This window comes from Callospermophilus lateralis, chromosome 3 (assembly GCF_048772815.1).
Source record: "Callospermophilus lateralis isolate mCalLat2 chromosome 3, mCalLat2.hap1, whole genome shotgun sequence".
Lineage (NCBI taxonomy): Eukaryota > Metazoa > Chordata > Mammalia > Rodentia > Sciuridae > Callospermophilus > Callospermophilus lateralis.
Genome location: NC_135307.1, coordinates 88,507,885 through 88,535,113, shown reverse-complemented (window position 1 = coordinate 88,535,113; position 27,229 = coordinate 88,507,885). Strand labels below are relative to the sequence as shown.

At 44.3% G+C, this 27,229-nt stretch overlaps 1 protein-coding gene and 2 pseudogenes across 1 annotated transcript in view; 1 reads left to right on the top strand and 2 right to left on the bottom strand.

The window, feature by feature from the left end:
* Ehd4 (EH domain containing 4) overlaps positions 1–26,433 on the top strand; it is an 89,024-nt gene extending 62,591 nt beyond the window's left edge. The window contains exons 4-6 of the mRNA XM_076848505.1: positions 2,861–3,273; positions 16,807–16,971; positions 22,801–26,433. Coding sequence (XP_076704620.1) covers positions 2,861–3,273; positions 16,807–16,971; positions 22,801–23,337 — 1,115 coding nt within the window. The 3' untranslated portion in view covers positions 23,338–26,433. The remainder of the gene's footprint in view (positions 1–2,860; positions 3,274–16,806; positions 16,972–22,800) is intronic.
* LOC143394002 (polyadenylate-binding protein-interacting protein 1-like) lies at positions 5,183–6,516 on the bottom strand (annotated as a pseudogene).
* LOC143394001 (14-3-3 protein theta-like) lies at positions 9,395–10,213 on the bottom strand (annotated as a pseudogene).
* Positions 26,434–27,229: the final 796 nt, after the last annotated feature.

Sequence of the window (27,229 nt, the reverse complement as noted above, 5' to 3'; positions counted from 1 at the left end):
AGATCAGGTCATTCACAGAATTCATGGGGTGGCTGGAGAACTAGCCTCAGAAAAAGGCTTGGGAAACTACTACCTTTGGACCCTCAGTTCAGCCACGCCTACCCCTGCCCCCACCATTGGTAAATTCTGATTTTTCCTGTGTTTCTGCATCGTTCCCTCAAAGCCTCATTCTTGCGGGGAAAGAGATGAATGTTTAATTCTGGGTCACTTGTCCATGCCAAGGAATGGGGCAAAGGACTGTCTTCCACACCATCAGCTTCTATGGCCCAGGAAGAATACCTCCCCCAAACAGAAATGTGTTCTGCAAAAAACAACTCACATTCATTCAGTGTACAACCTAATCACAACAATTTCTTAAATCTGTTTCTGAGCCTTCAGATATATGATTCTGATCACAGGGATCAAGTGAAAGAATGGTCTGATCAGACAGATATGTCAACCATCTTTATTGGAAAAGCAAGCCTTCATGCAGGTCCTGAAGAATGCACAAGTCCCAGGCATCTTCCTGGTACCCAGGAAACAGTAGTGTTCCTTTGCTGAGGATCTGCCACTGTGATCTGGGGCTCTCTAGTGCACAAGTCAGTCTCAAGCAATGGCAGCACTTACTATTACCTTGGGAGGCAGGGACAGAACTGAGTGACGTCTCCACTCCCAATCTTTACATACCATTGGGTGACCTGTTCAGTAAGTCTTTGTCTTCTTATCTAAACTGGTGGCTCAAGGAGATAGAATAAAATCTGGCCCATATTCTGAGCACTACATTTGTCTTCCTTCTCCCTAAGGCAACAGAGCGTAGTACACAGGAAGACAGAATAGAGAAGTGAAAAGTGAGAACTGGAAGTCTCGAATGTGCTGGCAGCTTAAGCATCATGCCAAGGCAGTGGGTTCCTCTAGGAGGAAGGTCACAGGAATCTTCAGCATTTCTGAATTTTTGTTATTATTAAAAATGTATCTGGGGTTGGGGCTGAGGCTCAGCAGCAGAGTGCTTGCCTAGCATGCTTAAGGCACTGGGTTCAATCCTCAGCACCACTTAAAAATAAACAAATAAAATAAAGATATTTTGTCCATCTACAACTACAAAAAAGTATCTGACTCTAGTTTGTGTATAATTCCTCCTCTTGCACCTGTTCTTCAAATGTATGAAAATTTGAGTTCATGGACCCATTTATTTTCCCTAATTAGATCATTCTCCTTTAAATACTTCTTCATCTGCCTTAGAGCCCATATTCCCTCCCTTCCCAGTGCCAACCAGTATTCTAATTCATATTCAGTGTTTTTGGATTTATGCTGTAATACATACTCATTGGTTGCTGAGTGTGGCTTTGTATTTCAACATTTTACATGAATGTTATCATGCTATATTCATCCCTTTGAAAGTGATTTTTTTAAATATTTTTTTAGTTGTCAATGAACCTTTTATTTTTTTAAAATTTTTTAATATTTATTTTGTTTTAGTTTTCGGCAGACACAACATCTTTGTTTGTATGTGGTGCTGAGGCTCGAACCCGGGCCGCACGCATGCCAGACGAGCACGCTACCGCTTGAGCCACATCCCAGCCCAGAACCTTTTATTTTTTGCATGTGGTGCTGAGGATCAAACCCAGGGCCTCACACAGGCCAGTCAAGCACTCTACCCTGAGCCACTACTCCAGCCCTGAAAGTCATTTTTTAACTCAACACTGCTTTGTTTGTTTTAGGTGGGTTTGGGTTTTGTTGTTGTTTCGGACATTTACCTGTATGGACAAGCAAAGATCCAGTTCATTCTTGCCATTTATGATATTTTTTTATCTGAGTAAACTGGATTGAAAGTATCTAAAGTAAACAGGGCAGAATGTCAAAATTCATGAAAATTGCATGGTAGGTCCACCAGCTTTAATTATTATTTAGACTTTGATAGATGTTTGAAAGTTTTCAAAATGCAAAGGAAAGAGGAGGGACCTGTGAAGAGGAATCGGGAAAGGTGACCTGTCAGCCTGAGCTGGGCTAAATTGAGATGCTGGTTCTGCAGCTAATCAGCCTAAGATTAAAATAAACCCTGGGGGACTGGCCTTCTCTTGTTTGCTCTTTGTGGGAACCTGCCTCCCTGGGGAAGTGCCTGAAAGTCTTGACCTAAGGCTGCTGAAAAGTGTTTATTTAGCTGCTTGATTTGGAGCATATTGGTAGGTGGCCAAAGCAGGCTCAATGGAATTTGTTGTGGGTCTGACCACTTTTAGAAAGAAATTGGCAAGGGACCATTTCACAGGATGGCTATGAGCCATAAGTTTTTAAAATATTTATAACACTCTTAAACTATAAATAATCCACATGATAAATATGTCACAACTTTGCCCAGGCCAACCTTTGACTCCTTGACACTGTACAAACTTGGGTTAAGAGAAGGTGATTCCTCCTCTTACATGCTTGCTGGATGCCCCCGTGGGATTCCAGGTGGCCTCCAGGGTTTCTTCCTTCTCTGTCTCTGGTGCTTTTAGAAAAGTAAAATATGCAAAATTCAGAGCTTTTGATCCATGGCCTGTAGTTTACCGGCCTGTTGGTCAGTTTTGTTGTTGATCAAAAGGAGTGTCCTAGGTGAAATCAGAGAATCAGGAGAACCAAATGAAATTATTGGCACATAATGCTTGATTAAAGTGTCCAAGAGCCCAGGAAAGGATCCCCAGATCCCCAGCCTGAACCAGATGCATCCAGCCCAGAGGGGTCCCATTCAAAATGACTTTCAAGTCACGAAGCCTCTGCTGCTTCCAACTTAAAAGATGGGGCTTTCTCACTGGCAGCTACTGGAGTCCAAGGGGATTCCTTAACTGCACTATAACCATGTCCCCCAGAGCTGCCAGGAGTACTGACTTGTCCTCTCTCCATCCAGGATATGACTTCTGCCAAGTCCTGCAATGGTTTGCTGAGCGGGTCGATAGGATCATCCTCCTCTTTGACGCTCACAAACTGGACATCTCAGATGAGTTCTCAGAGGCCATCAAGGCCTTCCGGGGCCAGGATGACAAGATCCGTGTGGTCCTTAACAAGGCTGACCAAGTGGACACACAGCAGCTCATGCGGGTCTATGGGGCCCTTATGTGGTCCCTGGGCAAGGTCATCAACACGCCCGAGGTTCTGCGCGTCTACATTGGCTCCTTCTGGGCACAGCCTCTGCAGAACACAGACAACCGTCGGCTCTTTGAGGCTGAGGCACAGGACCTCTTCAGAGACATCCAGAGCCTTCCCCAGAAGGCAGCAGTGCGCAAACTCAATGACCTCATCAAGCGAGCAAGGCTGGCCAAGGTAAGCCAGGAAGTAGATGCCCAGGTCTGTATCTTGGGCTGGGAATACGCTGCTCTCACTTCTACAAGGGGAAAGGGAGGGAGGGAAGGCTGTATTCCAGAAGCCATAAGGGATGGACTGAGGGCAAGCTAAGAAAATAGTCTCAAAGTCAAGGAGCCCTGCTTAGATTCTAGCTCCTAACTCTGATCTTTTGCAAATGACTTAGCCTTTCTGAATGTGTTTTCTAAGATGCAAACTGGAACCAAGAGTACATCACAGGGTGCTAAGGAGGATTCAGTGTGACAGTTCATTGGTGTGACAAAGCAGTGAGCATAGCTATTGGCACACAGGTAGACCACTACGTGGAAGCCATTATGTTGTTAGGACAATGGGAACATAACCAGCTGAACCTAAGGAAGGTGGCATTGTTAGAAACAGTAGAGTGCTTAGAGGCCACCACTAGTTGCCAGACTCCTAAGGCTGGAACCCAGTGTCACTGCCTGGATCCAGAGGAGCCTAGGAGGAAGTTGGCCCTGAGAAAGTCTCCTAACCTGGAGAGTGTTGCTGGTTTGGGATCACACCTGTCCCATTCTGGAGTGTGTGTCCAATGGGATGAGGGCAAAGTGCTGACCCCTCTCAAGCAACAGAGGCAATTCTGTCCTGTCTCTGAAGTGAGAAAACATCATTCCTCCAAGAGAAAGTATAGGAAAAAAATTATTTTTTAGAAAATATTTTTATATTTCATGAAATAATTATCAAAAATACCAGAAGAACATCTAGGGACTATTTCAAGCAGAGGGTAAACCTGGCCAATCCTCAGAAGCACCCAGGATCTTTAACCAAGGGAATAGTTTTACCCCAGAACTTCTGACACAAGAGTTGTATATGCACTACCTGTGTGAACATATGTATACAAATGTGTGTGTGTGTGTGAGAGAGAGAGAGAGAGAGAGGGAGGGAGAGAGGGAGAGAAAGAGAGAGAGAACTTCCCAGGGGATTCTGATGATCAGAAAAGTTTGTGATCCAGAAATTTATGCTGACTCCCTAATTTTACAAGGACAAGATAGGATTGGTTATTTGTCCAAGATCATTTAATCCATCAGTGACAAAGCCAGGATTAAAAACCAGCCTCCTGGCTGTCAGTCCAGCCTTCTGCTTTGGGCCCCATCACTCCAGCTCATAGCAGTCCACAGGCTCTTCAGGAGGTGAGGTCAGGTTCGCTCTCTCAGTCTTTTGGCAGCAAAACAGCCATGTCCCCTCCCACATTCCTCCTGCTTCAGGATCTGGTCTGGCCTGGCCTCAGGTGCAGCAGGTCAGCCTTCTGGAGTCTGCTACCACTTTGCCTCATTCAGTCATCACTGACTCAGCCCCCCAGGCCAGGGCGAAGGACCAGTCTGGCAGAGGAGGGAGGCTCAGAACCCTCTTGTCACAGAATAGAGAGCTGTGTGCTGATGGACACTTACTATGGGTGCTTTGAGCAGTGCAACTAAGCACCCATCCAGGAGGGTAAGGGAAGATAACATTGGGGGGCCCCAAGCCTTCTGATTCTCATTGCTCCACAGCAGACATCTTTGTGTCAGTGTGCAGACACAGTAGCATCTATTCTGTCAAAAGAGATATGTCCCCAGCTGCCACTGCCCCATACACAGGACCTCGATCTCCTGCTTTTCTCTCCACTCGGCTCATATCTAGTGTGTGTGCATACATTCCTTCTGTGTTACTCAGCTACCTTGAGAGCACATGGTGTTCCTATGAGTCACCGATCTTTTTTATTTTGGCAGACAGTGTTAAAAACATTAAAGTTACATACATTAGTAAAATAACTAAACATCCTTAATTTGGTATAAGTGTGACACATTTTCTTACTTTCCTGTATTCTGCTATATCACCATACCTCAACTGTTTTATAAAACTGATCTAAAATTTAACTTTACTGTTTTCACTTACAGTCTGATTCCAAATAAAAGTTTTCATAAGCTTCTTCAATCTCATCATCAATATCATCCAAATATGGATCACCACCCCTGATAAATCTGTTTCATTTTCTTCATAATCTGAAAACAAGTCCTCTCTTTCAAGTAATTCTTTTTTTTTAAGAGAGAGTGAGAGAGGAGAGAGAGAGAGAGAGAGAGAGAGAATTTTTTTAATACTTATTTTTTAGTTATCGGCGGACACAACATCTTTGTTTGTACGTGGTGCTGAGAATCGAACCCGGGCCACACGCATGTCAGGCGAGCGCGCTACCACTTGAGCCACATCCCCAGCCCTCAAGTAATTCTTGACATTTCTCTTGATCATCTGGGTCAGCTGCAGTGAAAGGAACACCATCAAATGTATAAAATGTCGGTTCATTCATAAAGCAATTAGGATCATTTTCAGGTTTTGCTTCTCTGTATATTAAAATTGTATGAACTCTACCCCCAGTTACTTGACCAGAGTCTTGCAAACTTCAAGAGCATCTGTTTTACATCTCTGCTGCAGTTTGCATCTAGGACAACATTTTCAATTCTCTGAATAATTTATTCCATATCAGTCTTTTCCTTTTTCCTTCCAGGCATCTTCCAAAATGGACCCTGTCAACTTCAGTAATTTTACTGCACAAATTGTCACTCACAGGATTAGAGAAGAGGGTATTCAGCAATTCTCTCAGACCAACCTGAAAGATATCTGTTCTTGTAACCTGTCCATTTGTTCCCTTGATCTCCAAGCTAAGATTGTCTCAGAACGAGTACAAATACATGAAATCGTTCTTAAGACATTTCATCTCCTTTTGCAGCTTAATCTTTAGCTTCATATTCTGTGCGACATCTTTGAAGTAGCAATTGGCGGAAGTTGCCACTGTGTAGGCTTATTGTCAGATGATGAGACAGGTGAGCTCCCATATAAGAGAAATTTGGAATAGATGTAGCCTGTAGGTAGATGAGTTCCACAAGTTCTTGCAAAGCATCATCATCTGTTGTAACTCAGCCATTCAGGGTCTCCGCAAACTGTTCAATTTCAGTTTCAAAACTGCCAGGCTGCTCTATAAGATGCTTCAAAAAAATCCTGAACATATTCCGATAGAATGGGATAATACTCATAATCACCCTCATAGGATTCTGTATAATTAGAAGAATAACCTGATGGGTAAAATTCAGGGGCATTTACAGACCGTTAAGGATTAACACAGGAGCCAACAACCATCTAGGGTTTAGCCATTGCTGACTCCGAATTCTGCTATGAGATTTTATCCTATGAACTAGGTGGAGCTCTCTGGAGCCTCCTTTGTTCCAGGCAGGCTGGCAACTTGATGGTTCTCAGGAGAGAAGTGCCTGAGTCACCATTCTTTACCTTTCTTCTGGTGCAAGCTACTTCCTCTCCAGAACTACAAGACACTTTGTTCCAGTCCTGCAATGCAGTTGTGCTAACTCATTTGTAAATCTACTTATCTGCAGCACTCCTGTAACAATTTCACCCTTGCCCTTGTTCTGGGCCTATAGCTGTGGCAGGAAGTATGGTTTTGCCCATTTCAATGACCCCTTGCCATATGGTATTTCTGTTCTCCAGCCGGTGCAGCAAAATTAACCTTCAGGGTATATAAGAGCACACATTATTTTATAATTAAAGCTGGTAACTCATATCATAGCCTTTGCAAATTTCAAGATTTTTTCAAAGTATTTTTAAATGTCCATAGACATTTTAAATTTGCCAGTCTTTGCTGAAGGCCCAGTGACTCAAGATGCAGCTGTATTCAGCCATATAAATAACTCAGGAGTTAGAAGTGCCAAACACCATAACCCAGAGAGCTTCCCTGCCATCCTTTTTTTTTTTTAATATTTATTTTTTATTTATCTGCGGACACAACATCTTTGTTTGTATGTGGTGCTGAGGATCGAACCCGGGTCGCACGCACGCCAGGCGAGCGCACTACCGCTTGAGCCACATCCCCAGCCCCCCTGCCATCCTTGAGCATTGGTCCTTCAAACCAGCATGGCCTAGGTTTAGAGAGGCACAGAATGTCACTCTGTATTCAAACACTGAATAATGAAAACCCTTGTGCAGATGGTGGGGGTGGGTAGACTGTCAAATTTGCTGAGCTTACTTATAGGAAAAAAAGCCCGAGCTTTTTTTTTTTTTTTTCTTCCTAAGAATAGTATCTGGCTTGTTCCTTTTCACAAAGGAAAATGTATGAAGCACGAATACTTCCAGCCTGAGCTTCTCAGTGCCAGTTGCTCATGGGGCAGTACCATGCTGAGCAGCGGGGACAGGAAGCAGCCTCACTGAACAAGAAGCAGAACTGAGCACAATGGCCTAAGTCACTATCTTCTGATAGTGAAGTGAGAACTTCATCCTGTATGCACTTTGTGGGGGTTTGGTTTGTTTGTTTGTTTATTGATTTGTTTGTTTGTTTTTGCATTGCTGGGAACGGAACCCAGGGCCTCTCACATGTTAGACAGGTGCTATCCCACCAAACTGCATCTTGAGGCCTCCATCAGCAGTTTTAGACGTTCCATTTGTGAACTTGTTTTTGCTTAAAACGATAAGGAGTCCTCTGAGCTTTTATTTTATAAAAAATGCTTTTAATTTGGTGTATTAATCTTTCTCTTGATCCACCTCTCCGTTTGTAGTCAGCAGTGCTCCCGAAGTCACATGGTTTGCATTACATGTGTTAGTTTGTTCTTACCCTTATTTTATGAAGGACAAGAGGAAGGCCTGATACTCAGAAAGGTGATGCAACTTCCCTGAGCTTCACAACCTGTGAACTGCAAAATATAGATTCCAAGCCCGGTCCATTTCTGGACTGCTTGGTCCAGAAAGTACTCCTTGAAATCCAGAGTAGACAGCATCTTGCTGTGTCCTTGTTCTCTGTGTTAATTATTCATTTTTTGGGGGGGGTTTCCCCATATACACACATTGGTACTAGGGATACCACCCAGATCACTCTACCACTGAGCTACATCCCCAGAGCTTTTTAATTTTTTTAAGTTGAGACAGGGTTACACTAAATTGCCCAGGCTGGCCTCAAACTTGCTGTCCTCCTGCCTCAGCCTTCTGAGTACCTGAGATCACGGGTGTGTGCCACTGTGCTCAGATCTAACTGACATTTTGAAAACATGTAAAGGATAAGTTTTCAGATATCACCTAAGAGGTGGCAAATCTGAGCTGGCTCATAGAATGTCTATTTATAGAACACTGTAATTAAGAAGAAGTCATAGTCCAGAGAAAGCAATTGTACCCTTTCTTTTTTTTTTTAATATTTGTTTTAGGTGGACACAATAACCTTTATTTAATTTTTTTTAATGTGCTTTACACATGCTAGGCGAGTGCTCTACCACTGAGCCACAACCCGAGCCCAACTGTATCTTTTTTTAATCAAACTCTAAGTATCATAAAGATGACATTTTAATAGGATGAAAACCAGAGAGTCTTACCAAATATCTCTGAAATTTAAAATTTGCTCTTTCTTTTTTTTTTTTTTTTCTTTTTTGGAAGTGTAAGTGAATTTTTATTGGGAAGGGAAGTTGTCAACTTAAACAGCAGCAAATGATGAGTGAATAAGGAAACTCCCTGTTATCACAGATGGACATGACCTCCACAACATGTGATATACAGGAGGCATTTCAATTTGTGCCCCCGCCAGCCAGGAAATGTCAAGTGCTTTCCCATTCCATCTAATACTTCTGGATTCCTACTAAACAGGAATACAGTAAGAGTGAGGAAAGGTTGCTTACTGAAAAGAAACCCTCAAAGAAGAATAAGGAAGAGAATGTAGAAATTAAGAAGTCATATAAAACACTCTTTAAATTGCAATTAACTACATTTTTTTATCTTCACAGTAACACAAAACACAGTCACTTTTAGAACTGGTTCAGATTACTTAAATGCCAGATATGTTTTTAGTCCTCTACTGAGTGTTTGGAATTATTTATGTTTATATGAAATAAAGGTATTAATACTTTTCTACAGCAGTAACTGCACACCAGGAAGGCCAAGACAAACACAAATCAAGGAATGGAGTTTTCCTAAAGCTGCATTGTGAAAAGACTATAAACAGTTGATTCCATACGCATGAATGGTTTTCTTTGCTATAGGAAATCTAGTAGAATAAGGAATAGAGTAAAAAGGTTTCTTGAGGGAAGGAGGATGACACCCTGTTTTGCATTTAGTTTTCAGCCCCCTCTGCTTCATCCCATTCTTCTCCTGCACTGTCTGATGTCCATAATGTTAAGTTGTCTCTAAACAACTGCATGATGATGATGCTGCACTTGTATGCATCTTCATTCAGTGTATCAAGTTCTGCAATGTCCTCATCAAAAGCCGTTTTAGCCAGTGTGCAGATAAGCTCTATTATTAAGGATCTATTATTAATAGATATAATAATATATATTATAAAAATATAATAATATAATAATCTCTATTTTTAATAATAATATAATAATCTTTATTATTAAGGATCTCATAGTAAAATACAGAAAAGTTAAGAGCCAGCGCTAGGTGGATTGGGTGTGTGGGTTGCATCTCTTTCTTGCTTATATCAAATGCCTCTTGGTAAGCTCCTTGGGAATTATCTATTATTTGTTTCCGATCATCACCACATGCAACTTCAGCAAAGTACCAGAAGTAATCCTCTTTCATTTTCAGATAGAAGACCTTACTTTCTGGAGTAGTTGCATTGCCTATTAAATTCTTATCCAACAATTCCAGGACCATGGTGCAGATTGACCTCCACTCAGACTTTACTTTCTCCCAATTTTCCTTAATCAGCTGCAACTTCTTGTTGGAAGTATAGGTCTTCTGCTTGATGCTCAAGATGACCCTTCAGGCGGACCTGCAGTACCCGACCATGTTCTTGTAGGCCACCAAGAGCAGGTTGTGCTCCTCATTGGAGCTCGCCGCCCTGCTCGGTCACAGCCTTCATGCAGGTGGCCATGTCATCATAGCACTTGGCCTGCTTGGCCATCTTGGCCTTCTGGATCAGCTCGTCTTCTCTATGGCGCAGGGGCCAGGGCCGGGGCTAGGGCCAGGGGTGAGGTGAGCGAGGGCGAGCACCGACCCTGATCGTGAGTCCTCCTCTTTGAGAGCTTCTCCTCTTCCCAGCCACGATGCAAGTCCCACCACTTTGATCTGCTTTTAGCTTTTGCTGCTATGTCTTTTCTATTTGTATTTTTTACAACTCTGTTCCAAGGAAGGGGAAAACTTCACAGTGAGTTTATCTCCGAGATCACATCTTGCCATGTCAGTAGGCAGCCTGCTTGAAAGACTGCTTGCTCTCTGAAATGCCAAAGTGCACTGCATGGTTTGTTAGGGAAAGCTATTTTTGAAATGCCCAAGCAAAGGTTTAGAAAATATAACTTAATTTTATTCCAGTCTAATTAAAGGAAATTAAGCAAAGAAATTAGATTCATGAAAATTGCAAGCAAAGGTAAAAAAACAAAGAAAGTTCATTGTCAGACTCTACCCTTTATAAACACATTGCCCAAGTAGGAAAGGTTCCCACCCATTTGGAGATCTTTGCTCAAGAAAAAATGAACAGCATTTGAGGAAGAAACCAGTAAGAATAGAAAGAAAAAGAAAGCTCATTGATTTTCAGGGTTCACTATAATTCTGTGGAATTTAGTTTAGCCTTCAAAATGTATTTCCTCTTAGTCACATGTGATGTGCAGAGCCTGACTTTCGTGTTTGTGCTGTCAGATTCCTTTTTTGAAGAAGTTAGGCATTTTGTAGTTGGTGAGATGGATCCAGGCCAATGTAAGTGAGAATGGATCGTACAATGGATGATGAGGAGCACTTGAACTCTCCTCCACCTTGGCACCTTAAAAATAGCTCAGCCCCAGCTATTGTAGATGTCAGTGCTCAGGCCCATTTATGGAAACCTGTCTCTTTGAAGGTTGACCTAGAATGCCTCTGTGGGCCTCCTCAAGTCCTCTTTAAGGCTGTTCAAAATCACATGTGCTGTCTGCCAGCTTTGATCTGAACAGCATGACAAACCCTTGCTCCTGGAAGAACGGATCAACCACTCTCCTCTGCCTCTCAGTCTCACGCCCTTTTGTTGTTGTTGTTCTTAGGATTGAACCCAGGGGCGCTTAACCACCAAGCTACATCCCCAGCCCTTTTTATTTTTTATTTTGAGACAAGGTCTCACTAAATTGTTTAGAGCCCTGCTAAGTTGCTGAGGCTGGCCTCAGAACTTGGGATCCCCCTGCCTCAGTCACCAGAGTCTCTGGGATTACAGGTGTACACCACTTCTCCTGGCCCAGTCTCCCAATCTTCACATTTTTATTATTCCATGAGTTTACCTTTGAGTCTCTAGCTTATTAACTCATTTTTTTATTTGTTTTAATTAGTTACACATGACAGTACAATGATCTTGACATATCATACATTTGAATCAGATGGGATATAATTTCTCATTTTTCTGAGTATACAGGTTACAGAATCACATTGGTCATGCAGTCACATATATAAACACAGTAATAATCATGTCTGTTTCATTCTACTATCCTTCCTATCTCCCCAACTCATTTTTTTTTTTTTCAGTGCTGGTTTCTGATGCATGGTAGGCATGATGCATGGTAGGCAAGCATTGTACCACTAAGCCACATCCCCAGTCTTATTAACTGAATTTGTTTGTTTGTTTGTTTCTTTTCCCCTGCCCACATTTTTTATTGGTGCATTATAGTTGTACATACTGATGGGATTTATTATGTATTTATACATACACATAAGACACAATAATATCACTCCCCAGCACTTAACTGAATTTTTTATATCATAAACCCACTTTTATAATGGGCCAAACTGCCAGCTTTTAATGCTCTGTGCAAGTTTCCAACTAGATTTACAAAAACACAGTCTCCACCAGGTTGTGTTAAGTGTGCGGAGATGTAGCACAGTTAACCCTGCTTTCCTAGCCTGCCTCCCCTGAAACAACTGCCCACAATCCAGGGAAATGTCCATGCCATCAAAGCACTGGTAGCTTCCTGCACTTTCTGCCTGGTGTTGTCCTCCAATGTCAGGTGAATCCAGCCAGCACCTCTCCTGAGTGGTGCTTCTTAGTCTTGGAGACATACACACACACACAATCACTCAATCACTGGACACATTTGTTGAGATTTGTATCAAAGTTATATGTGAATTATATATAAATTCACATACATTTAAGGCATATTTTTTCCTAGAGATTCTTTTTTTTTTTTTTTTTTTTTTTTGGTGGTGCTAGGAATTGAACCCAGGGGCTTTGTACCTGAGAGGCAAGCACTCTACCAACTGAGCTATATCTCCAGCCCTTATAGATTCACATACATTTAAAGTGGAGGAAATCCCTTTCTAGTTGTTGAATTATTAGCCTAGAGGAAAGTTATTATTTTGATCCATTTGATTTAGTCATAATCATTAGAAGACTTGGAGCTTTAAAAAAAAAAAAAGCTTGGAGTTTAATTTTATATAATAAAAATGATGAATTAAACAACATAAGACTATTTACAAGCCCCTAGAGGTCAGTGTCATTCACTTATGAATTAGGCAGTTGGAATCCAAACTCATCACATTGCTATTCAAATAGAACAAATTTATTAATTATTCAGTAAGAACTAAATAGCCAGGAGTCATTTCTGGCACTACCACCCCTTCAGCCATTGGCCTTTGGCCAATATTAATAACAAGTAAAATTTATACTCCTTTTTCAATATTCAAATACATAATCTCTTATTTTCATATTAACTCTGAGATGAATATATTTTCCAATAGGTGGGTGGATGAACAAACTGGGGTGGAGATCAGATGCTCCCCTCAAGTTGTCCAGCAGGTGGCAGCAGTGGCAGTGCCTGAGCCTGGTCTTCCAACACTGCTTGTCTCCCTCTCCCTCTTCCTCTCTCTCCGCTTTCTGAGCTCTTTTCTGTTTCCCTTCTAATCTATTAGTTTTCTCTTGATATAAAGAACAGAAGGTTTCTGACTGTTCCTCCTTTGTTTCAGAGGGACCGTTGCCAGCTCTGACCCTCAGTCCAGCATTTATCTGAAGAGATAGACATAGAAGGGGAGGAGTAAGCATTTGAAGTTGATTGGATTTGAGCCATTTAACCTGTCCCTTATGTTTACCAAGCGTCTTTAGAAAATTGACATAATAGTATTCACCTCTGTAATCCCAGTGACTAGAGGTTGAAGCAGTTCAAGGCCAGCCTCAGCAACTTAGACCCTATCCCAAAAGAAAACATAAAGAGGGCTGGGGTATGGCCCAGTGGTAGAGTATCCCTGGATGCAATCCCTAGTACTATAAGAGAAAGAGGGGAAAGGATGAGAGAGGAAGAGGAAAAAGGGAAGGGGAAAAAGAAGAGAACATGACAGTTGCCTTCTGTCACAAGATTGCAGTCTTACTTTTCTGTGTGGTATTTCTTTTCTTTTCTTTTTTTTAATGTCTGTTTCTAATGTCTAATGACTTAACTATTCTTTTGGGTGTGGACAAAGGTTAAGAAAATGGCCTCTCTAAAGCTCCCAGTGAATCAAAAACCATCAGAAATCAAACCCCAAATCAGTTTTTCAAACTGTCGTTCTAAAGGACATAGTTTATTTTGAATTCCATATTTTGAACAGCTTTAGTAAAATTTTTAACTCACAACCACAGAAAATAATTAATTCTGTAAGGACAGGAATGAGGCAGTTGGGTGCCTGTGTCAAACTATATCTTCCAACTAACTATGTGATCCTGAAGAACTCATATGAATTTTCTAGAAGCAGAGTTAAGTTGGACATAGAGGGTCCATTCCAGATTTAATACTCTGTGGTTCTCAGAGTTATTTACCATGTAGCTTGATGAACTTTTTATGTTTGGGGCCCATGCATGGAATCTGACCCTGGGTTATTGTCTTAGGGTGACCCAGGGAAGGCAGAAGGGGGACAGCCACAAAAAGACAGCATGCCAGGAGACTTCTACAGAACAGGCCAGGGAACTTCCTAGAAGTGCAAACTGGATCTGAGAGCAGCATAAACAGGTCACCCAAGGGTCATGACTCAAATAATACCAAGCAGGAGGAGGAGGAAATTAAGACCTGGCACAAGATCTGCTGCAAGGTGTGTCAAGGCATGAGAGGCAGCCCATTGTCCAGTAGTATGGGTCATCAGCCAGTAAATATCACGAAGTCTAAGGCACTAGTCAGTGGGTAGAGAGGCATGGCACATACACATCACCCGAGTTCAGTTCACATAACTAGGCCCTAGGAGCCAGGTAGTGTTCAGGAGCAGAATGTCCATCTCTCTCTAATCAGGGGCTAAGAGAGAGAGAGAGATCACAGAACAGAGTAGATACCAAGGGATCATGGGGAGCCCTTCAGAGCCCTGGCAGCTGCCCCAGGCCTAATCTCTGCAAAAGCAGGGGTTGTCAGAAGCCCTTGTAGATGGGAGGCCAAGCAGCTGTGGGGTTCCCGCCTTTGTTGGAACTGGCTCCAGAGCAGGGCATTCCTGAGCACAGAAGGGAAAGGTATCTACAGGCCCAGCCCAGAGATTCCAGGTAGGTCCAGCCAATAACAAAATGCAAGGACAGCTGGTTCTCCCCAGTGGATTGTGACAGCCCCTGCAAGTCATGTGGGGCTCCCCCAGCCCCATCCATTCTGAGCCAGGCATTCTCTGTCCTTCAAAGGTGAGGAGATTGCTGGTCTACCCCTTATTCAGCATATCCTCAGAAATGCAGTTAAAGCCCAGAATTCTAATAAAGGATCCTCAAACTTTGGGTTTCTCTAGTTATCTCTAAGAATCTTGTAAATATTATAAATATTAAATAAGCATTTAATGTTAAATATGTATTTAATATTAAATAACTAATATTAATATTAAATAGATACCATAAATATTAAATAAATGATACTATAAATATAAACGCTATTGAAAAGTAAATGACAAGATTGCTAGTGATAGGGAGGTTTAGTATCACCACTCCAAACCTATATCCTAAGCAATAGCCACACAGTGCAGCAAGTGCTGTTAAGTTGACCTTCCTACAGAGCGAGGTTAGTTAGCTTTGTGTGGTCTTGTGCGCCTGTGTTGGCATTGTGCACTTTCATTGGTGTTCAAATCTTAGCAAAATGTTTTTTCCCTTGCCCACTTTGCACCCATACACAGTGGAGACTCTCAGCTAAGCTAAGGAATGTATCCACTTAGCCCTTTTATTTAATTTTCATTCTTCCACAAGATTATAGTGAAGTCTGCTTTCATTTTAATAGAATTTTCCATAGCTACATAGTCATTTTCTTTTTGTAATCACTGCTCTGTTTTTCATCCTTTCTTATTTTAGTTATTTACTTGACTTATAAATGGCTCTATAGAATTCAAGCTTTATAAAGAAAGCTTTTGTAATGAGCGTGTCTTACTGTTCTGAAGCTGGAAGTCAGTGGAAGAGTGGAAATGCTGAGCAAGGGTGTGACAGGGCAAACAGGGCACTTCCAGCAGGATTCCCTCCCCCTCGGTGGCAGCCCTGAGCAATCCACCTCCTGGTGATCAGAGTTTCTGGAGATTCCCCCTCATGCTCCTGAGGTTTCTCCCCAGAGGGAGCTTCTGCCATCTCGCCTGGTCAGGCAGCTGGTCTTGTACAGAAATGACTTTATTGCCACTGTATAGATCTCAGCATCTAAACTGTCCCAGGCAGGTTGTAGGCATTCTCATCTCATTGCTCGCTGGATTCAGGTCAGCCATTATTGGTCTGTAGTTTGGTTTCCAGATGTTCCCAGGCTCCACATGAAACTGTCTCTTAGGTCTCCTAGTAAATTACCAGAACTTGACTCTTTCCAACCTACCTTGCCCCTCAGGCACAACTGAACGGCAGCCCAGGAATTTCCCCAAGTCCTTTGGGGGGATGTATTTTAGAACTGCCACCTGCCACCTGGCCTCACCCCATCCCCAATCAAGCGTCACTAGCCCAGCTGGGAAGCAGGTGGCTCACAGCATTATTCTGGCCTGTCCGGTCCCCCAGAACTATCATTAGCACAATCATCAAGTTAGTAGAGCCTCCTCCTAAGTTTCACTGGCTCCTGACATCCATGGAATAGTCTAGATGCAGCCCACCATCCCCACCTTCCAAACCATATACAGACATGACGCTGCCCCAGCTTGTTCCCTGCACACCCCTTCCCTCTACCTGGGCTGGTTCACCTCTTCTCTCCCTCATACATCCTACCTGTTCTTCAAGGCCCAACTCAGGTCCTTTCTTCTCTTGATCCGGTGTCCCACAGCTCTTACCTGTCACATTTTGCCTCTCACTCTTTCTGGTTCCTCTCCCTCTACCTGGCCCTTGATGCTGGGGTTCTCTCTGCTCACTTTCCCTGGGTGGTCCCATCCATTCCTGTGGCTCTGGCCCCGCCTCTACTATCTCAAATCTGTCGTCCAGGGCAGCTCTCCAGAGCTCTGAACTATCTTCCCACCCGGCTTAGACAGCCCTGCTCCCCGGGCCCCTCGTCCCTCCTGTGCTTGAGGAACATGGCTCTGTGTAGGTGTCCCTTATGTATTATTGATGCATGTAAGATTCAATCTTGTTTGTGCCTCCTCTGGAGCAGTTCTGAATGGCACATTCTCACCGACATATCCCCTTTTTAGGTGCATGCCTACATCATCAGCTACCTGAAGAAGGAGATGCCAAATGTATTTGGAAAGGAAAACAAGAAGCGAGAACTCATCAGCAGGCTACCAGAAATCTACATTCAGCTGCAGCGGGAATACCAGATATCTGCGGGGGACTTCCCTGAGGTCAAGACAATGCAGGTACTGTGAGCCCATTACAGTGTCATGGGAGGGGTGAGACTCAGTACCATGTTGTCCAGCTGCCTGCTGAGGATATATGAAGGTCTCCTGGTTTAGGACCAAGGAAAATGTAATGAATTCATCCTCCTTATGATAATCCATAACGATAGACTTCTGTGAATTAAACAGAAATTGTCTGCCTTCTAGAACGTTTAAACAGAAGGGGACATATAGCAAAAGGTTAGTGAAGCTCACATGAAAAAAAAAAAAAGACAAGGCTTCTAAACTGTGTTCAAGGAGGTAATTCTTTCAGTTTTGGGGGTGTACAGGGATTGAACTCAGGGACACTCAGCCACTGAGCCACATCCCCAGCTCTATTTTTTTTTTTTTTTTTTGTATTTTATTTAGAGACAGGGTCTCACTGAGTTGCTTAGCACCTTGCTTTTACTGAGCCTGCCTCTGCCTCCAAACCGCTGGATTACAGGCTTGAACTACCTTGCCCAGCTCAAGGGGGTAATTTTAATGTTGAGGTGATGCCTGTTTTTTAGAATCCCAGAACTTTAACGGAATCATAGCTAGGAGTAGTCTTGAAGGTCACCTTATCCTCCTCACACCCTGCCGGCACTGTGGGATTATATGCTTAGTCAGCCTCAGGGCCATGGGACTCAGCAGACATAGTTGGACTTTACAGACCCAGCGAGGGTTTTTCTGCAAGGCTAGTATTGGGCAGACTTTGGCCTGACTTAAGAGCTGCTCTTGAGTTGTATCTGGGCAGCCCCAACTAAGCTAGAATGGGGGCTGCAGGCACAACCAGTGTATCCACTGCCCCATGGTGACCTTTGACAAGCGGGTCCTCCTGTGCAGGGCACCCCTTCTGGCTTTGGTGCAGACAGTCCTTACAGAGCTAAATTGGCCACATTCTTGTCCAGGGTAAGTCTCATCTGCACAGGGGTCTTAGTCCTCTCTGTAAAGCAGTTTATGCTGCCTCTGTCTCTCCACACCTGACAGAGGTGTGGCTTCCAAGAGGGCTGTCTGTACAAGGAAGAAAACAATTCTGTAAGTGCAGCAAGAGCTTGTCAGGCAGCATGGTGGGGGAGAGTGAGTGCCCACCCCAACAGGGACATGCTGTCCAGCCCAGTGGTCGCTGCCATGTGGGAATACAGGTCTAGATGGTTTAAGACAAGTGGAAAACTGGATTTGTATGTAAAATCACCTAGCTTTCAAATTTTGGCTCAGACTTTCAAAAAATACTACATAGGCCAAAGGCCACCTGCATACTGACTGTGTCCTGAGACTACCAGGTGCATCTGTCTCCAGTCACAGAAAGTGACAACACTGAAGTAAGAACGTGGAAAAAGGTTGATGGATTCAGGAGGGGAGAAGAGGAGAGGCAGGGAGAGGGGATAGTGGACAGCAGAGGCAAGAGTTAGCAGGTGGCAGGAGCATAAGTTTCAATTCAACGTAAGCTTTAATAATTCACTCACTGGGCTGGGACTGGGGCTCATGGTAGAGAGCTTGCCTAGCATGCATGAGACACTGGGTTCACTCCCCAGCACCACATAAAAAAGCTAAATAAACAAAATAAAGGTATTGTGTCCATCTACAACTAAAAATATTAAATTTTTAAAAATGATGCCCTCTTCACCAATTCTGCCTGCCTGCCTGCCTTCCTTCTTTCTTTCATTTATTAAAAATAAATAAATAATTATAATTATAATTTGGGCCGGGGTTGTAGCTCAGTGGTAGAGCACTCACCTCGCATGCGTGAGGCCCTGTGTTCAATTCTCAGCACCACATAAAAATAAATAAATACATATGAAGATATTATGTTCATCTACAACTAAAAAAAATAATAATAATAATAATTCACACACACTGGATGGGGTTCATACTCACTGTTTGAGCAACATCACTCTACACCTGGGTTCAGGTAAGTACTCCATGCATATGATTGTTCAAATATAATCAGGCTATATTTATTTTACAATAAATACAGAAATATCTCTTTTTCTACCAGCAATGAAATAGGTATTTCCGTACTCACAGCATGAATTGAGTTTCTTCTGGTCATGAGATGTTTAATTTGAGAACTGTCCTATTAAAGTAGTCTCCTGGAAAATTCCCCTCTCAGCCCTCCTGGGGTTATGCCTGCACCCCATGACCAAACTGCAGAACAGCAGTTTTCTTGGGTGCTTCAGAAGAGAACTTCAGTTTGGAAAGGAACTTGGTGTCTTGACATAAATAGAAGTCATTAAGAAGTACCCAGGATGTGTCATGGCCTCAAAGAGGCCTTTGTGGCTTGTTAGCCTAACGAGGTTGCCATAACACCCCACCACCCAAAGAAGCTGTTCCTGAGATGCTGAGGCTCCATTGAGCTCCTCTGGGGCCTTTCCTGTGGCCCCTGGTGTGCCCCACAAGATAGGAGTAGATTCTGGACCACAGCTACTCGAGACACAGTTGGCCTGGGCCTGGTGAGATGAGAGGTCACCCAGGCCTCCCAGAGCTGAGGCAAAAGGATAAATACTAGGAAATAAAATGAGGAAACCTTGACATTGGGAGTAGCCATGCCTTTTCAAAGCTGGAGAATATTGGAATATGGGGGTTACTTGAGAGCCTGTGTGTCCAGCCCCATGCCAGTGCTTTAGCACCTTCAATGGGTCCTTGAGTGCCCTGGGACTGGGAGCAAGGAACCCCACCCTGACAGCTTCCCTTTTCACTCATCTATTCATCCAAGAAGTAGCAATTAAGCCTACTATGGCCAAGCACTATTCCAGGCCCCTAGAATAAATCGATGAACAAATGGAGGTAAAAGTTATTTGGTCTTCAGCCAGGCACAGTGGTGCACACCTATAATCCCAGCTACTCAGGAAGCTGAGGCAACAGGAGTGTAAGTTTGAGGTCAGCCTGGGCAACTTAGTGAGACTCAGTCTCAAAACTTTAAAAGGACTAGGAGTGTAGCTCAATGGGAAAGAGTTTGCCTAGGATGTGCAAGGCCCTGGATTTAATCTCCAATACTGAAAAATAAATACATATGTAAAATAATTTAGTCTTCACCACTGAGACTGTGGCTGGAAGTGAAGCTTTTGGCAGCAAAGCCCACTGTTGGGATGTGCATTTCTCGCTATAATGCCAGATCATAGCAGGCTCCAAGGAAGTGAGTTCCTTGGACCCTGGCCAAGCCTTGATTTTCACTTATAGAACCAGGGATTTTTAGAGGAAAGCCCAAAACCCAAGGAAGATTCCTCCTGGGAAAGCCAGCTGTGTCCTGATCAGATCACCCAGTCTCATCCGAGAATCCCAGGGAATGAGGCAGGCCTGGAGCCTGTTGGGAGCACAGTCACTTCAAGCTAGTTGCTGTCAGCTAGGAAGTTTTGAGTGGCCATGAATGTAGGTTAGCGCCTCCTGTCCCCAAGTCTTCATCCTATACAAAACAGGTGTTCACCACATTCCAAAGCCAGCTCTAGCCTCTGTTCTCCCTTCCTCTCAGGGACAGGCTGGTCAGGGTGACTCAGGTGTTATAGTGAGTCGAATGTGTATTTTGAAGGCTTTCCTCTGGTGGTAGGACCGGCTCTGTGACCTTGTCAGGCTGCCTGCATCTTCCCCACACCTTTTCCAGAGGGACCTGACCTACAGCACAGATTTGTCACTATTGCAAAATGAGCAGAGCACTAGAAACACCATCTTTACTGTTGACTCAGTTGTCTTCCTTCTGAACGCCACAGCTGATGAGTTGGCAGTGTTTCAACAGCAGGGGGCAGCAGAGCCATCCTCTTCTGTTCTGACCTTCTCTGTAGTAATGCTGGGAAAGAGTGGTTAAGAGATAACCAGGTGGCGACTGGGCTGGAAACTGACTTTGGTCTCTTGCAAAGAAGTAATTTCAGGGTTCCGGGCTTGTTGGACACAATTGTTGATGGGAACATCCTCAAACTCTCTAGCATGTGGTCATCCCAATAAAAGACTTCTGTTTTGGACCCATCTTGATGGAGGGCAGGGGTGATGATGGTGTAACTTGTACCCCACAATTCCTTGTCAGGCCTGAGGGAATCGCAGGGATGAGAGTATAAGGTTTATTTCCTTTGTGCCAGGAGTGTAACTCCTGCTGCTGCTTCCTGGCCATCCCTGCAAATATGTGACCATGTCCCCTTGCCAGTACTCCAGACAGTTGCCGTCAGAATCCACATCCTGCAGGCTTATGGACAGTTTGGGTGGTCATCGCCCTCACACGTTCACTCACCAGACAGAAGGGCTCTGTGTGCTCAGAGCTGTGGCTCATTGATGAGGAATAGGGTAGGTGTTGGTGCACCCAGGGGAATCCAGACTTGTTTACCCCTGCAGCACTGGAATTTTTGTGTAGGATGCTTGCTCCTCCTCCTGGGCTGACCAAGATATTGGCAGCAGGAATCCAAAGCACTGACAGCGTTATTTGTTGCTGAGGTTGGGAGTGACTTGCTAGCAACTTTTATCTGCCAGTCAGGGTGAAGGACACAGGAACCAGAATTCATTTTAGAAAGCAGGGCTGCATCACCTAACTGCTCAGAGCAGAATGCAGGCCGCATCTGAGTTTCAGCACAGCACAGCACAGCACAGCAGGGGTTTGGTGGCACAGCATTTGCTGCCATGGGGAGGCTCTTCTTCAGAAGTTGCCAGGCTGTTCAGCTTTCAACTCTACCTCCTGCACAGCCTAAAACTTAGGGCTCCCCTTCCAAATATCAGCATAGAATTCCTACCCTGCCACTCACTGTAGAGACAATCATTTTTATTCTCCTTGCAAATAACCTCCACATTCAACCACAGGGGACAGGGTAAATGAAGAATAGCCCTGTGAGACAGTTCAATATTGTATAGCTATTAAGAATAAAGTTGCTGGGCATGGTTGCACATGCCTATAATCCCAGGGATTCAGGAGGTTAAGGCAGGATGATCTCAAGTCCAAAGCCAGCCTCATCAATTGAGCAAAGTCCTAAGCAATTTAGCAAGACCCTGTCTCAAAACGGGCTGGGGATGTGTCTCAGTAGTTAAGCACCCCTGGGTTCAATCTCTGGTATAAAAAAGAAAAAAGAAAAAGTTAAGTCAAGCATGGTGATATATGCCTATAATTCCAGTAACTCAAGAGGCTGAGCCCGAAGGATCACAAGTTTGAGATCAGCCTCAGCAACTTAGCAAAATAAAGATTAAAAAAATAAATAAAACCAGCTGGGGATATGGCTCGGTAGTAAAGAACCACTAGGTTCAATCCCCAGTACCAAAAAATTAGAAAAGAAAGAAAAAGAATAAGTTTATGTAAAAGTTAATATCACAGAAAGATATGAATGCTATTTATTTAAAACACAAGTGTTACCCTAACAGTGAAGTATGATTTCAGTTAAAGGGTGTGTGAGAGAGAGAAAATTTCTAGACTGGGTATGGTGGCACATACCTGTCATCCCAGCTACTTGCAAGGCTGAGGCACAAGGATCACAAGTTTGATCGCAAGTTAAAAGGGTCTGGGATATAACCCAATGGCAGAGCATCCCTGGGTTCAATCCCAGTATCACCAAAAGAAAAAAAAAAAAAAAAAAAAGCAGGGCAAAAGAGGGTTTTCCAAAGTCCTGGGGGAGTTGCTTCACTCCTGGAGCCAACAGCAGAGATTAGCTCCTATAGAAAAAGCCACACTGCATCCTTGCAGTTCGTTCCAAAAACCACTCCTATGTCTGGTGAGTTTGGACATGAGAACCCCACCAAAGAGACAGCTCTGGAATAGCACAGGGCATGGAAGGAAGTCTGCTTTAAAGGGAAACTCATCTCTCTCCAGCTGCCCCCGCCTGTTTCTCCCTGAGCATATCACCAAGTCTGTGCTTTCTCCTTCTGCAGGAGCAGCTTGAGAACTACGACTTCACCAAATTCCACTCACTGAAGCCCAAGCTGATCGAGGCCGTGGATAACATGCTGAGCAACAAGATCTCGTCCCTGATGAGCCTCATCAGCCAGGAGGAGATGAGCATGCCCACGCAGCTGGTGCAGGGCGGTGCCTTCGACGGCACCACTGAGGGCCCCTTCAACCAGGGCTACGGGGAGGGGGCCAAGGAGGGGGCTGACGAGGAGGAGTGGGTAGTGGCCAAAGACAAGCCCATCTATGATGAGCTCTTCTACACTCTTTCACCCATCAATGGCAAGATATCAGGAGTTAACGCCAAGAAGGAGATGGTGACCTCCAAGCTGCCCAACAGTGTCCTGGGCAAGATCTGGAAGCTGGCAGACTGTGACTGCGATGGCATGTTAGATGAGGAGGAGTTCGCACTGGCCAAGCACCTCATCAAGATCAAGCTCGATGGCTACGAGCTGCCCAACAGCCTGCCACCCCACCTTGTGCCCCCCTCCCATAGGAAGTCCCTGCCAAAAGCCGACTGAAGGCAGGTCGCAGAACGGGGTGGGAAGTATGGGGTGGGAATCCTGGACCTGGGCCTGAGGCGTGCTCTTCCACTGACTTGCTGAATGACCTTGGGCAAAGCTGCCCTCTCCATGCCTCAGTTTCTCCATCTGTAGGACAGGAGGGCAGTCATTGGACCTCCTTCACCTCTAAAGTTCACTGAGTTTCTCTTAAAATATTGGGGGTAGTGGTGGGGGGGATGGATAATGACATTGAAAGTTTGAGAGGGGAAATTATCCCAAGTACTCAGAAGCCTGGAGAAACGTGGCAAGGGCTTGGTGGGCACCCAGGTACCTGGGGAAGGGTGCTGGGGCATCATCTGGAGCAGCTGAGTTTCAGGGCTGCACTGGGCTGTTCAGAGGCAGCAGCACCCATCTGTCCTTCAGAGAGCACCAGGTGGCAACAAAGATGATCTCATTTATTTTATTGTGTTTCTTGCTAAATTTGGAGTGGGGAAAAAAATAGAGCAGAGAAATAGAGTTTCTGCTTTCTCCAGTTGTCTACCAAAGAGAAGACTGAAGCCCAGGCTTGATGCCCCATGTCTTTGTGAGCCCCCATCCCTCCTGCAGGCCCCAGCAGAGCAGGTAGCCAGGCCAGCAGGGCACATGTCCCATCACCCACTGACCACCCCTGCCAGGCCTCCCTCCAGGTGCTCCCAAGAAAGCTGTGTGTGGTTAGGAATTTGGAGCTCACAACCTCTTTTTAACCTCTGGCAAGGCCTCGAGTTTGCAGTTTGGGTCATGTTGATGTCTGCGGATTAGTTTTTCTCACCAGTTTGCCTGATAGATTGTAGCAAAGTCTATTTATCAGACATAATCTACAGTGAGGAAAAGAGGCGGTTCTCCTTTCTCATTGTTTAGTGTGGCTCTCAACCACTGAATGTTCCCAAGGGCTGTGGGGGAGAAGAGATTGATCTATCAGGGTTAGACTCTATTTTTGTAGAAAATAGGCATTTTTATTTCAACTCTTGTTTTTCTTACAGGATAAAAAGTCTTTATACAGAAATCTTTCATATAAAACCTTTACTCAAAGACCATGTGGTCGTATTGTGAATGCCGGTCTTGAGGCAGGATTGGGCCACTTACCTCTCCATTGGCTCTTGGGTCTTCCCAAGACCTTGAGTGAACCTTTCCAGGCCACTCGCTCAGATGCATGGCTCAGATGGAGGTAGTCAGTTCCCACTGCCACCTACCTACTCTGTGGGCCACAGCATGAGGAGGCAGGTGACTTTCAACAGTATTTATGTAATAAGAATCACAAAATAGTTATGACCACATGGCATGGGCCCTGCCAACACCAAAAATGAATGAAATCAAAACAGTACCATGAGCCTTCTAAAAAATTCTTTTTTTTCCCTGTCACCTGCCTCCAGTGACATCAGGATCTGAACTGCAGATTTTAGAGAAAATACTGATTCTGGGGAAGCATCTGTTCAGATGCTAAACTTCTACACCCCCCCACCCCAGTTTGCTTTCTAAATAATTCATTTAGAAGTAATTACATAATATTTTTAATCTGAATGAGCAATTTTATATTGATACATAGAAGAAAAAAATTATGATTCCAGTACTGTAGTATGAGCAGATAGTTCTGTGAAGGTAAGGATCACCTAGGTGTGCAAGGGGTGGTGGCCACCAGGGACAGACTGAAAAGAGAGTTGGTTTGTCCAGAGGCCTGGAGATGCCAGGGAGAGCTGACTTTGCATTCAGAATTGCCTTGTTTCTTTAACTTTGCTCAGTTGTTGTATATAAACAAATATATACATATATATGCGTCATGTGAGTATTTTTAAAATTTGTCAATGTACACACATGTAGATTTATCCAGGTTGTATCTATACAGAGGTGTTTAAGGGGCAGCAGGCTGAGGTTTCTAGTTTCTCCACAGAAGGAAACTTTTCAAGGCAGTGTGGGAGAGGATCACACCTTAGTTCTGCCCCTGCTGGTGCCTGAGATGTTCTTAAGAAAAAAAGAAGAAAGAAATAACTTGTCAACTTTTTATGATATGTTCTCACAACATGAAGCTATTCACCCTGAAAAGTTCGCTGGAACCCAGGACCAGCACAAAGGTCTCTGGAATGTTAAAACTATCTAATGTTCTTTCTGAGTCCAAAGAAAACCCATGAATCTTGAAGCCCTACTTTCTACACAGTGTATGCTCTCATATAACATAAACCTCCACAGTCTTGATTTAGGGGGTATGTGGAAATTTCAGCCTGTTCCTCTCAACATCAGCCTTCCAGTTGCAATCCTGCCAGCACAGGCCTGCTGGGCCTCACTGTGGAGAAACTGCAGTTAGACTCACCAGAACTCCCCAGGCAAGCAGCCTGCATCAATTCTTTCCTCTCAAGACTTCAAGCTCGCTGCAGCTTGCATGGTCTGGGGCAGGGTCACATTTCACTGGCAAAGGCCATTCATTTTTCCGGGGCTGGACTCTTCTCTTTTGAACCCTTGTCATTATGTAGCAATGGCATCTGGCTCTGGGACTGTGGCTCCTCCCACAAGGTGCAGGCCTTGAGTTGACTTCTCACATGTCATGGGCATGGGTGATCATTCTGAGCATGGAATGACAAGCAAAATGCCTCCTTTGTTCCCCCAACCCCTGGCCTCATCAGAGCCTCTGGAGAAGCCCTACAGAACCCTGGCCCTACTGTCCCTAGCTGCAGGCCTTTCTCCAACTTCTGCTAGGTCTCCTCAAGGAGCCCCCTCTCTGGGCACCTGAAATGTCTTGCTCAGGGCAGGACACCCCCTGCCTCATGGCTGCACCTGTGCCTGGACCTTTCCATTTTGCACAGTCCCACTCCATTAAGCCCAGAGTGATACCCAAGATAAATCGTGAAATTAAGGAAAGCATTTTATTGTTCATTTCCTACATGGAATGTAGCCGAAGAATAGCCTTCTTAGGACAGATAGCCACTGAGTTTATTCAAGTAAATGGTCTCATTCAAGAGCGTATCAGGTTACATGTCACTTAACCAATGCAGTTAATGCACAACGCTTTTATATTTTTTAATCTTATTTAGAACTGTCAAACAATAAGAGACAGTCTATTGATCAATAAACTTCTGGAAAAAATCACTGTTGTTCTCCTGTTGACTCTAGAGTTTGGATGTTGCCTGATGTCTTAGTAGGGAAGTGTGGGTTCCTTGGACCCATTTTGAAATGAGATGGAGAAGTCAGGGAGAGGGTGTGCCTCCTCTCCACACCATCCCTGTGACCCTCAACTCTTCCTGCATTCTCTTTGTAGGGAGAGACTCCCACATGGAACATTCAGCTAGGGACAGAGGAGGCTCAAGCCCCACCTGAGAGGTTAAAAGCCAGGACTGGAGGTAGGCACTTCAGAGGCAGGGACAAGACATTGCTGAGTGTGCTCCTAGGAGACACAGGCCTGCCTGGAAGGACGGGCGGCTGGCACTACTCCTGCCTCCTGCATTGCCTCACAGATGTGCACCACCAACAGTGAACATCTGAACTTTTCCCTCTGGCACCATATCCTGTTTGGGCAATGTAGACCTGGACTATTCTTTACAGAACCTTCCCCTCTTCTAACCTAGGTGCTGAGCAATGAGAATTAGGTGAGCTGGACCCCAACCCCTCTTTCAGGGTAGGTCCTGATTGGCTTGAGCCAGAATATTCCATCCCCTAGTCATAGATATTTGTTCAGAAATGGATCTGTCACCCAATTCAAGCCTCTGAGATCCAGGGCCTCCCAATTCTTGGGAAAGAGAGTCTGTCTTCTCTTCACCCTGCAATGTAAAGAAGTGAGCCTATTGGTACAACAGTGTGAATGGCACTGAGAGGGACGTCAGGCTGGCAAGAGCCACCCTGTGGAGCATGAAGATAAAGGAGGCTTTGAGAAAGGCAAAAGGAAATC